This window comes from Cheilinus undulatus, linkage group 8 (assembly GCF_018320785.1).
Source record: "Cheilinus undulatus linkage group 8, ASM1832078v1, whole genome shotgun sequence".
Taxonomy (NCBI): domain Eukaryota; kingdom Metazoa; phylum Chordata; class Actinopteri; order Labriformes; family Labridae; genus Cheilinus; species Cheilinus undulatus.
The window spans coordinates 18,106,262-18,118,839 of NC_054872.1; the positions used below are offsets into that span (position 1 = coordinate 18,106,262).

The following is a 12,578-nucleotide window of genomic DNA, read 5'->3' on the forward strand; positions in this document are numbered from 1 at the left end:
TAAGAATGCATATAGGAGCATAATCTTGCAAAGCTGATGGGTTTGTCAGATTCCAGGTCTGTCATTAGGCAGCTCTATCTTGCAAAGCGCTAATCTGAAGTAACTGTGCCAGATCTGAGAACAGACCAGACCAATAAGCATTATTTTAGGGGAACAAGGTGGCTATGGGAGGGGTTTTGTTGTACTAAAAGCAGGTAGCAATGGCTGCCACCAGTATGGCAATTAGCTTGGATGTTTTTACACCTTACAAGAGTAAAGAACTGCACTGTTTATGTTTTTTTTTCTTGGTGAATAAGTTGATATTGCTCTTCTCCTGACTCTCTTCAGCATGAGTTTGGGGTAGTTAAGGGAGGAGTTTAGTTGCACTGTGAGCTGGTACATACACTGGCTATAGGTGGAGCAATTTGCTCAGATGTAGCTATAGCAGCAGTTTTATCTGAACTGGAAATTTCCCTATTAAAGGAAGCACAGAAAACTTCTTGGCAAAATAAAGACTTTTTGGCCTTAATCGACCAGCTGGGCATGAGCTTGTTTCATCAACTTTCTCAAGTAACAGTTAGCAACTGCAGCCAAGTAGCAGCTACCATTGCAGGTTCAGGAGCTGCAAATGCACTATTTCATATGCTTCGTCATTCTGATTGGCCCGGTACCAACAAGAAAGACAGAACCTTAATCCAATCACCCTCTGAGATTTTTTTTCAACTGTTCTGCCTTTCCCAAATACTACCAATGAGAAGTTGCCCAAAAGGATATGAGACATAGCCCACACAATGTATATATATTTGGATGTCAGGTTATTGCAGATGGCCTAGCAGTTAGGTCACAAAGGAGGTCCAGGTTCAAGTCTGGCCTGTGGCTCCTTTGCCGCATGTTACACCCCTCACTCTCGTCCCTGCTTCTGACTTGATTATAAAGGCATAGAAGCCCATAGAAAATTCAACAAAGAGCACATATAATATTCACAATAATCTTTTACTGCCTACCTGCTGTTGTTCATGTTTTGCACAAAACTTGTGCTGCTTGTCTCTCCAAATCCAATGTAATACAAAAAGCAGACTACTATAGATACTTTTCTATTGTTTGACGAAAAGACAAAATTACTCAACATTTTTAACAGAAGTGGTATCGGCTGGGTAGATTTTCTCATCAAAAACTGAATTTTTGTTATGAACACATCATAGCATTATTTATAATAGTCATTTTACAAAGCTAATCATGCTAATCTTGAACATTTCATAATATAACCATCTGCCAGCTCTATAGGTGAGCTCATTAACATCTATTCTGCTAAGTTCCACAACGATTTCAACACTGGATCAATACTCTTAATTTATGGGACTTGCTTCAAAGTTTGTGTGAGCTTTTAATGGCTAATTTGAGCAGCAGCTGAAGCCAGTGAGGGCATGCTACTCCCACAGTTGGGAGTGCTTTTTGTTCATTTTTTTTTCCTCAAGCAGACAGTCAAAGGTACTGCATTTTGGTTGAATTTGTTCCACAGTGTTATTGTGCTTTCAGCTCATGAATTTATTAGCCTACTGCTGAAATGATCATTACTTGCTTGTCTACAGTGGGTACGGAAAGTATTCAGACCCACTTAAATTTTTCACTCTTTTTTATTTTGCAGCCGTTTGCTAAAATCATTTAAGTTGATTTTTTTCCTCATTAATGTACACACAGCAGCCCATTTTGACAGAAAAACACAGCATTGTAAACTTTTTTGGCAAATTTATTAAAAAATGAAAACTTAAATATCACATGGCCATAAGTATTCAGGTGCTGTCCATTTCTTCTGATCTTTCTTGAGATGGTTCTACACCTTTAATGGAGTCCAGCTGTGTTTAATTAAAATGATTGGACTTGATTAGGAAAGGCACACACCTGTTTATATAAGCCCTTACAGCTCGCAAAGCAAATGAGAATCATGAGGCAGAAGGAACTGCCCGAAGAGCTCAGAGACAGAATTGTGGCAAGGCTCAAATCTGGCCAAGGTTACAAAAGAATTTCTGCTGCACTTAAGGTTCCTAAGAGCACAGTGGCCTCCATAACCCTTAAATGGAAGAAGTTTGGGATGACCAGAACTCTCCCTAGAGCCTGCCATCTGGCCAAACTGAGCAACCAGGGGAGAAGAGCCTTGGTGAGGGAGGTAAAGAAGAACCTGAAGATCACTGTTGTTGAGCTCCAGAGATGCAGTGGGGAAATGGGAGAAAGTTCTAGAAAGTCAACCATTGCTGCAGCCCTCCACAAATCAGGGCTTTATGGCAGAGTGGCCCGACGAAAGCCTCTCCTCAGTGAAAGACACATGAAAGCGAGCACAGAGTTTGCCAAAAAACACATGAAGGACTCCCAGACTATGAGAAATAAGATTCTCTGGTCTGATGAGACCAAGATTTAAGTTTTTGGCTTTAATTCTAAGCGGTATGTGTGGAGAAAACCAGGCACCTCTCATCACCTGCCTAATACAATCCCAACAGTGAAGCATGGTGGTGGCAGCATCATGCTGTGGGGGTGTTTTTCAGCTGCAGGGACAGGATGACTGGTTGCAATTGAAGGAAAGATGAATAAGGCCAAGTACAGAGATATCCTGAAAGAAAACCTATTCCAGAGTGCTCAGGGCCTCAGACTGGGCCGAAGGTTCCCCTTCCAACAAGACAATAACCCTAAGCACACAGCTAAAATAACAAAGGAGTGGCTTAGGAACAACTCCATGACTGTTCTTGAATGGCCCAGCCAGAGCCCTGACTTACACTCAATTGAGCATCTCTTGAAAGAGCTGAAAATGGCTGTGCATCAACGTTCACCATCTAACCTGACAGAACTGGAGAGGATCTGCAAGAAGTAATGACAGATGATCCCCAAATCCAGGTGTGAAAAACTTGTTGCATTATTCCCAAGAAGACTCAAGGCTGTATTAGCTCAAAAGAGTGCTTCTACTCAATATCGAGCAAAGGGTCTGAAAACTTGTGTGTGATATTTCAGTTTTTGTTCTTTAATAAATTTGCAAAAATGTCTACAGTTCTGTGTTTTTCCGTCAAAATGGGCTGCTGTGTGTTCATTAATGAGGAAAAAAAATCAACTTAAATGATTTTAGTAAATGGCTGCAAATTAACAGAGTGAAAATGTTAAGGGGTCCGAATACTTTCCGTATCCACTGTGTGTCTCTGCTCAGCACTCCCACAGATGGTGCAGCTCTTTGGGGTGCAGAAGGGAGAGCAGAGGAGAGGGACAGCAATGTCTCCTGATCCCTTAAAAGTTTTTTCTTATGTTCCCAGTTGACCTTTTTTTCCCTTTCACCTTGGTAAACATGCTTTCATTGTATGCTGTCTGGACATTATTTACCAGGATATTAGGGGGTGTTTATCACAATTTTAAATATAACAAATTAAATAATCCCTCGCTGTCACACATGCCTTGTTAGATATGTTCAATAAAACCTGTGGGGACAACTAATACCCAGATGACCACAGCAGTCAGAATGAAAAAGGTGTCAAATAAAGCTACCACTGATGAAAGAACAGTTTCAGAAATAAGAGAAATTAAGAATTGTTCATCCTTCAACATTTAGCCAAAAACCTGTCATTTTTACTTAAGGACAGCACATTTATGAGCTCTGGGACATTTATGATCAATTTACCAAGATTTCAACCATCCTTTAAAAAAGGTTAGAAGAAAAATGTGTTGGTTTTCAGGTCATGATCAACCATGAAGAGGTATTAATAAAAATAAACTCCTTGTTAATGCTTCTGAGATAAAAATTCAACTAATTATGCAATACATTAGTTAGACAGCAAAGTGAAACCTTAAAAAGAGAACTCACCTTAGCACACTGCATGTGGTTGCAGCCCTCATTTTTCTGTATGGGGGATTTGCAGTTGGCGCAGGGTTTAGAGTTCGAAAGCAACCACAGACAATTGGCTGCATCCTCGTACGCCTCGCTTACACCAGCCACTTCATGGGGGGGAGGGGGTTAAAGAGAACAAATAAAGGCATAATGAGACAGAATGAGAATGGCCATTACCAGATCATCTAAACAGACCACTACACCGAGCGGGAAATTGTCCTGCCTGACTAATGTGCATTGCTTATTTTTGTTAACATCTCCCAAGATGCCCGTGTAACCTCTACTCTCTCTCTCTCACACAAACAGACACGCTACAGAATAATTGGCTATTATCAAAGCACCTCTGATGTGCTGTTTGAAATGCCAAGATAAACCCGAATCTGGGGAAATCGAGGGGGAGGATGGTTCCAAAACAAAATAATTGCTTTCATGTTTGGACAGTCACATCAAAGACGTGGCACTTTGGAGTGACTTGGACCATCTTAAGTCATCTATTAGATTACCCACAGTCCAATTACTGCTTCTAAACAATGCAGATTTTCAATGAGTGGGTTGTCCATTTCAATTAATAATTTATCATCAAGATGGTTGGTTTTAATGGGCTCAGCACTAAACTGTTTGTAATTACTGTGGTTGGGTTCCAGACCATTTAGCTCCAAATCAATCACTTGAATGCAACCCAAAAAATCTTGCAAAGTAAAGAGATAAGACCTCTGAACCTAACTTCTGTGTGAGAACAAATTAATGCTGAGTAGCATTGGACAATCCAAAAGATTAAAAGAGTAATCTAGGTTTTGTTAAAATAAAAATGTAAAAAAGACTTTGCCAATTTTTCTTTACACTATTCAATTTAAAGTCCCTGTAGAGTGATGAAAAAAAAATATTGTATTTTAGGTTTGTTTTATGACAGGTCACTGTGTTATGAACCACCAGGACAAATTTAAGTTATGAAAAACATCTCTAAGTTTATAAAATGGCACTTCTAAATCAAGAAAAATGAGGCAGTAAAATCTGCTCTAAGATTGTGTGTCTGTGTCGGTTGAGTGAGCCAAAGCCACACCCACTCACGAGAAATGTGGTCCTCTCAAAAAAAAAAAAGATGTCATACATGATGATTAGCACTGGAGGCCTTTAATGTGACAGACTTGGCAGGAATAGACAGTGTCTATCATCAGATACTTTCCTAAACTTTACTATCATGACCCTAACAGACATGAGGGATTTAGTCATAGTCACAGTCTGCTACTGGATGATTATCCAGGACTTAAGACAAGTGAAATGTGGATTTAAACACTCCTTCAACAGGTAAGACGTGTGTCCCTAGATTAAGAGCAGGTAGCTAAAAACTCCATACCCATGCTGGAGGCTTTGTAGAGACCAAGAGAACCACCATACAAGTTTCTAGGGCTGTTCTGTTTTAAAATCTTTCTGGAATTATGTAAATACCACTATGCACACTATTATAGGCTATGATATTCCAAATAGTTGTGTTGTCATTAGGGATGCACAATATTATCGGCAGTATATCAGTATCGGCCGATGATAGCTTAAAAAGTTAATTATCCTTATGGGTGGATAATAAAATTTACGCTGATCTGTACGGCCCATAATGTGACGTCATAATCAAGTGCACGCGATGACGCCGGACAGGCACCAACAACAAAATGACAGAGCTCTTTACAGTGAAATGCCCATTCAACTTGGTTGCTTAGTTAGTTAGTGCTGTTTAAAGCAGAATCAGGAGAACTACTTCATTTCTTTGGTTCATATTGAGTCTCAAAAATTTAAAATCATATTTAAGCTCTAAATTATAGCTATATTTTTGGCATTTAAGAATCTGTCTTTTTGTTGTTGCTGTAATTTAAATCACTTTGTCAGGAGTATCTCAGGGAGCCATCCTGTAAACTGGCTGAGTAATTAGGAGAATCAATCTAAATTTAGAAGCTATTTCTTTTTTGCACTGTGGAGCTCAGTGTCAGCAGGTTATTTGCTGCTTTTTATTGCCCTCAAAGATGCAGATGACTTTGGCTGTACTGTTAAAATACATACAGCATGTAATGCACATGTAACCCAAAGAGAATACTTAAAGTTTTTCACTAGTATGGCTGTATTTGAAAAAAACAATGCATCCTTCATTTCTGATGAAAATCAAATGTTTTGTCTGTTTCCAAAAAAAAATAGACTACCGATATTAAAAAAAATTGTAGTACAGAATGGAATTGGTGTTTTTTACAGTGGGGAAAAAAGTAATTAAATATTGGTATCGGTAAAAATGAGTTTTAAAATATCAGCATATTGGATATCTGCAAAAATCCAATATCGTGCATCCCTAGTTGTCATGTACCTGAGAAACGTAAAAGAAACTGCAAAAAAAAAAAAAAAAAAACAAAGTGACTGATACATGTTCAAAAGCCTAATTGTGGCTTATAACACAGCTATAACTAGAAATTGGAAACAAAGCTGAATCTCCAAAGAAAGAACAATGCTTGCAGATCACACAGGATATCTAATAAATAAAACATAAAAGCTCTGGAGGAAATGGACTAAATACATTGAAAGTGATACCAATGAATAATTGGACTATGTAAGACAGAGAATAATGCCTGAAATGTCCTTCAAAGTAATTTGTGTATAGCCATGTACTACTGGAAATTTGAAAGTGCGGTTTATGTTGTTGAAAAATGGGGAAAAAAAAATAAAGTTATTTAAAAAATTATGTTTTTCCCTGCTGCCCCTGGTTCAAGTAAAAAAACTGACAAGTTCTCCAGTAATAAGCCTGACCCCTGATCTTACCGTGAACTCTGATTAGAGGGCAGCTGCCTGGCTCTGTGCCAGAGCAGAAAGACAGAAGTTAGTGATCAATTTTACTGCTTTCTGGCACAAATCTCACTGTTATGATACTTTAATGACCAGTAGGCCACAGTGGCTGATAAATTTGGGAAATTTACCTCACAATGAAAAAAACACAGCATGAACCTGGCTGGCTTTAACTTTCAATAAAGACAGTGAGCAAACTATGACGGTACTGAGATGAACTGCTTGGTGATTTTATATCGTTGTAGTGTTAGGGGGCGGGGTAATTCCCCATAGGGACCGGTGATGTGGTGGGTCAGCTGTATTTGCTCTGCCCAAATAAAGGCAAGCCAGGAAAGAGGTGAGAATATTTCTGTTCTATTTCTCACACACACAGTTCAGTGTTTTCACATGTTTAAAGCAAACTTATTCCAACATATTTAGTGTGTTGACTTAAATTTGAACTTGACTTTACAGGGACTTTAAGGTTGAGTATACAAAAAGGACAAAATTTTACATTGTTTTAAAGAAAATTCTGATAACAAATTATATGTCTGGATTAAAATTCTATTATTCAACTGAAAGACACACACAAAAAAATGAAAAATAATGTAGGTCCATGAGTGTGATCCAAACAGTGCTGTCATTGGCTATGAGCTTTATTATTATAGGCCAAAAACAGAGAGTACAGTCTAGACCTGCCCTCTTTGTTAAGTGTCTTTAGATAACTTTGATTATAAACTGGTGCAATACAAAAAAGGACTGACTGATTGACCTGTAACTGCCTGCCACACAAACAATTTAAAAATGGGAGGGGCATCTTTGACAGTAATTTCAAGTTCACACCAAACTCCGTCATGATGGCTGCAGCTCTGGGTCATCTACTAATACGGTGAGACAGTTTTCGTCTCAACAAGAAATCTTGTACCTTCCAGTCATGCAAGCTCTCATAGAACAAGTTGTTTTTACATCCCTCACAGGCAGACACAAATCACTTCCTTGGGGCGCAGCTGGCCTAGTGGTTAAGGCGCGCCCCATGTACGTGGACGGCCTGGGTTCAAATCCAGCCTGAAACCCATGTCTCTCCCCTGCTCTTGTCCCTGTTTCCGACTCTATCCACTATCCTCCTCTATCAAATAAAGGCACAAAAATGCCCAAAATAAACCTTTTAAAAATAAATAAATAAATCACTTCCTTGTATTTGTATAAAAATGGCTGGGGTTATCTTTCAACGTTGTTCTTTAAAAAAACCCTAACAACTTATGTAAGTACTCACATTCCTCAGGTCTCATCTCAGTGACTTTCTGTAGCCACATCTTCCAGGTTTCACAGTCACACGGCTCGTGGGCCTCACCTTGACACTCCCTGGAGAATAAAAGTGATGCAGACATGTAAATGACCCATTTAAAGCTTGTGTTTTGTCCCCTGACTACAAATACAATTAAGACAAATGATGAATACACACCGATCTCACAGAGCTGTCACAGACGCTGTCAAAACTGTCAACCATCAATTAAATACCTCTGCCTCTTAACCAAACGCTCTCCTCATGTCAAGGAAGAGAAAAAATCTAACCTGTGCTGCATCCACTTCAATTAAGAAATGTCATGTCAACTGAACTCTTAAATAAACCTGACATGTGAGCTTGACAACCACTTTCAGGAACCATACAGTGAAGTGAAGTGCAGCAAGGTGTACAATTAGATGGAAAAGGTGGAGGTCATGATATAACCGTGAGGGAGCTCCAAGGGCATTCTGCAGGGATACAAGAGGAATAATTCAGAGGACAGAAGGTGAAGGACTGCGCAGCATCTGTGCCCTTCTGCCCTTGGGCACACTGCCAAGATAACACACGCAAAGAGATAGATATAGTTACAAATTCATGCACGCAGAAAGTGAATGGATACTCATGCAAACAAATTGCAGAGTTGCTGGGGTTTTGCATTTAAGGGCATGAAAGCTACAAGTTCATAACATGCATAAGGGAATATAAAGTATACGATACAGTGATGCGGGCGTTCATCAATTTGTTGTAAAAAGCTAAAGAACACTGAATTTTTCATTCTACAACCTGAATGTCTACTCAGTTATAATAATGCCTTAAAATCCACAACATTTACTTGTACAAAAACTTAGTGCTTCAAAATTATGGATTCTTTGATCATTTTGACACCTTGTGTTTTGAAACAGTATGATCTTTCTTTCAAGAATTTTATAGTCTTCTGCCATATTTTCATCCAAAAACTGTTGTGGAAGCAAGAGCCTTGTCCGAATTACCCAAATACTTCTGCAGAATTGCCAATATATTTTATCCATTTAAACACTGTGCAGGTATTTGTCTGCAATTTTGCAAATAAAAACAAGAAATTACCCAACATTGGTTGCAAAGTAATTTTACTTTTGCTGCCATGATACTTAAAAGATAGCAATACTGTTTACTTTTTACTCATTTTAAAGTTTAAATTTCTGTTATCGTGACAGCTCTCTCAAGATTTAACAGAAAAGGTCAACATTTAGGAAAATAAACTCCATTTTCTAAAAATAAATGTCCCTTCTGTGTTTGGTAGCCAGGTTAACTTTAGTTTTTTTCTGGTATGACAATATGAATCAGCCAAATTATAGGTGGTACAAGGGTCTGCACTACAAATCTTTTCCTCTTCTCTCAAATATCTTGCACTTTTTGTTGGCAAACTCTCGGCTGGCTGTCATAGTCTTTAACTCTGAAGAGACTTCCATGTCGGCACTCTGTCATTAAGACATAATCGATGGAGTGATGGGTTTTAGAGAGATGATCCCCACAGAGTATCAGAGCTCTCTGTTGAAGAGCCCATTAGATGCTCACTTTGAAACTCGCCTGAAAAATAGGCGATGTTTCCTAGTTAGACATTTCCCCTGTGTTGGACCCCCATAGCTCAATTGACTCTTGATAATTTTAAACTTTTATGACACAGTGATATAACACCTTGGACCCACTGCAATTCAAGAAGCACCACAAACCCAAATAAAAGCATAAATTAACTTGATTCAAATTTGTGGATATTTTGCAGAGTGTACTTAAATCATGGCACACATTTATATAGATCCTCTGATGTGCTGTCATTGTATTTTTGCTTTAATCTTGTTATTGCTTCAGTTATTTTATTTGGATTTATTGATATTTATGTTGGTGAGTGTCAAGAAAAGTGCATTTGTTTCCATTATGTGAACATGAGAGTTTAATCAATTTCAAACTGCTTCTTAAGTCACTTCTTTTACCACTAACATACATCAGATATGTCTCTGGTCCATCATGGCTGTGCTGCAGTTTGACTGCGTGCCCCGCTGTCTGTCAGTACCCACTGACTGTGTTTGCAGTGCAGCACTGCTGGACTGCTGGACCTGCAAGACCGAGGAGTTTCGCGGTAGTTACAGAATCACACCTTACGCAAGTAGAAACTTAAGTGATTGAAAACATAACAAACACACATGAAGCGATTGTTCTGAACTGCAGGAGTAGGATGAACTTGCTTGGATTTGTCTCTGTTTTGTCCTTTCATGTGGATTTTTGTGCTTTTACCATGGGTCAGTAACCCTTTATAAACAAATGCGCTTCCTCTTGCTCCTCTGACCTGCTGACTAAGGGCACTGCTACTCCTCATTATGACGTTTTGTCAATGTAGTTAAAGGAAATATGGCGGTCCAGCATTTTAGTATTTTAAAATGTTTTCTAAAATACTACAAGAGTATTTTATTCTGAAATTTAACCAGATATTTCCATTTCCATTTTGCCGCTTTCGATCTGCTCCATGCTGAATTTATGTGCAGGTCGAAAGCGCTGATGTGCTTTGGCACCCAGCAGAAATAGAAGTCCAGCGTATCTGCTATGGAAGGCTCTGGACTGCCAGAGCTCTGATGGAGCAGAGATGCAGTGCAGCAGAGCTGGTGGAAGCTGGCAACACTAAAACCTATATGGTCCACTGCCGTTCCGGAGCAGAGATGGGCTGAGTACAAATCTAGTGTAATTTAAGGGTTATGTGTGACTTTGTTCTCTCTCTTTGTCTCCCTGATCTCCCTCCTCTTTCTCGCTGCTGCACACCTGAGAGCAATTCACAATCAGTTAAGGCTGGGCACTTTTTATCACTTTTTCTGTCCCCATGCACGTCTAGGTTGCTGGGTTTTGTTTCTTTATCAACTTGGGCTGTAGTTTGCCGGTAATACTGTTTCCGGTGTTTTCTTTTCACTTTTTCAGCTTTTTGCTAGGCAGCTAAGGCTAGCCACACAAAACAGGATTTCAAGCCTGATTCAAGGCCAAATTTTCCTCCCCCGGATGATTGTGGGGGCGTATCCCGAGTAAAGGCTTGTCACAAACGATTACTTAACTGAATGATCCTCAGGTGAGGGTGCATCAGTACTGCTCCAAATCCACTGTAGCCTCAGAGACCACGAATCATAAATATTAGCTTGTTTGATATTTCCAATTCTAGGTCGTAATGTCTCCAATGTAATGCCCACAATAACCAATGAGCAAGCAGACCGGGTAGCCTCAACATCCGGATATTACATAGGCGTACTTTCACAGCACACAAACATAAACACACACATTCATCCTGACTCTATTTCTTGTTTTATGTTTTTTGTTGCAGCTCTAACACATGCCAAGACAGCTTACTGTGGAGAGACAAGCCAAGGGTATCGATGGACATCAATGTTTGTTTATCTTCTGAAGTCCTGCCGATGAGAGGTCGGCAGGTGTGTGTGTGGTCTGGGTTGACACACAGGTTGGCTGAACCGTCTTGTGTGTGTTCTCAGAAGATTATAGGATGAGAAATCATTTGAAGTTGTCCTCATGTCTGTGGTCTCCCATGTTTTTAAATCGTTTAAGGTTCTAAAATCGTCTATTGTGTGGCCAGCCTTAGTGTTAAGTGTGGTGGTCCTAACAGCCCTGAGGGAGGCTGGCCATGTCCATCTTCATCTTTTTGTTTATTTTGACCTGCACCTACAGACTTTTTTGGTTCTATGTGTTTAGTTCATTAGTTGATTTGTCTGCAGAGCATTATTTATCTCTCATTTTTATCCTATTTGACTTTTAATTAGAATATTTCCAGTTTTGTCTTTAAGTAAACGCCATTCTATAAACTATATTACAAATACTGAAAGAATCATTTATGATATTCTGATGATCACTGACCAGCAGAACAGGTGGCCTTTTCCACAATCTACAGCAGGAGCCCGAAGGAGAGGAAAGCTGAGAGAGTCTGAGTTCGAGGTCCCAGGGCCCTGAGTCTTCAGTCTCACCGCTCTCTCACACCCAGCCTCAGGACACCAGCGGATAGCTGGATTATTTTCGACAAAAGCCTGTTGAGAGAAAAATAAGATTAAAATCTTTCTGTAAATCAACAAATGATGTTGAGCCACTGACACTTATGTGAGGTGAGCATCTTAATGGTAGTTCTCATCATTTTTTGTCCTGTAGTTTTTATATTCTGCTAGAAGAAATCAGTTGGTCGGTCCTTTTCACCCGTCGGTTGATTGCTTTGGAAAACTTCTTATCAATGACTTAATAATCTTAACATATCATTAAGCAGGAATATCAATAAATGGAATCATGAAGTAAATTCAGAAAAACATATGGACTGCAGGTAGATTAATTTCCCCTTTAGTATCCAGACCATCAGTCATAGGGCTGTAATGCTTTCCTATGTTTCGATTACATTTTTTAAAAGTATCCAATCAAGGAAGTATTTGTGCAGTAGAGCAGCTCAATCATGGCAAAAAAAGAATCAATAATCATCCAAAATCATAATTACATTTATTTTGATTATTTCTGTCAAAGTGGGATCAAATGGCATCTTTATGCACCATAAATACATAAAGTACATACATAAGTACACACTTTTAAGCTTGTAAAACATAAATCCTGTGGTGCACAATCAAGTGTGTTGCAGTAACATCACTGGAATCTTAGAAA

At 39.1% G+C, this 12,578-nt stretch overlaps 1 protein-coding gene across 2 annotated transcripts in view; it reads right to left on the reverse strand.

Moving 5' to 3' along the window:
- Window positions 1-12,578, reverse strand: part of LOC121513295 (ankyrin repeat and IBR domain-containing protein 1-like) — a 68,880-nt gene that overhangs the window by 36,217 nt on the left and 20,085 nt on the right. For both annotated transcript variants that reach the window (XM_041792937.1, XM_041792938.1), the window contains exons 9-11: window positions 11,799-11,965; window positions 7,908-7,996; window positions 3,815-3,945 (exon numbers count right to left, since the gene is read on the reverse strand). In XM_041792937.1, the coding sequence (XP_041648871.1) occupies window positions 3,815-3,945; window positions 7,908-7,996; window positions 11,799-11,965 (387 nt within the window). The remainder of the gene's footprint in view (window positions 1-3,814; window positions 3,946-7,907; window positions 7,997-11,798; window positions 11,966-12,578) is intronic.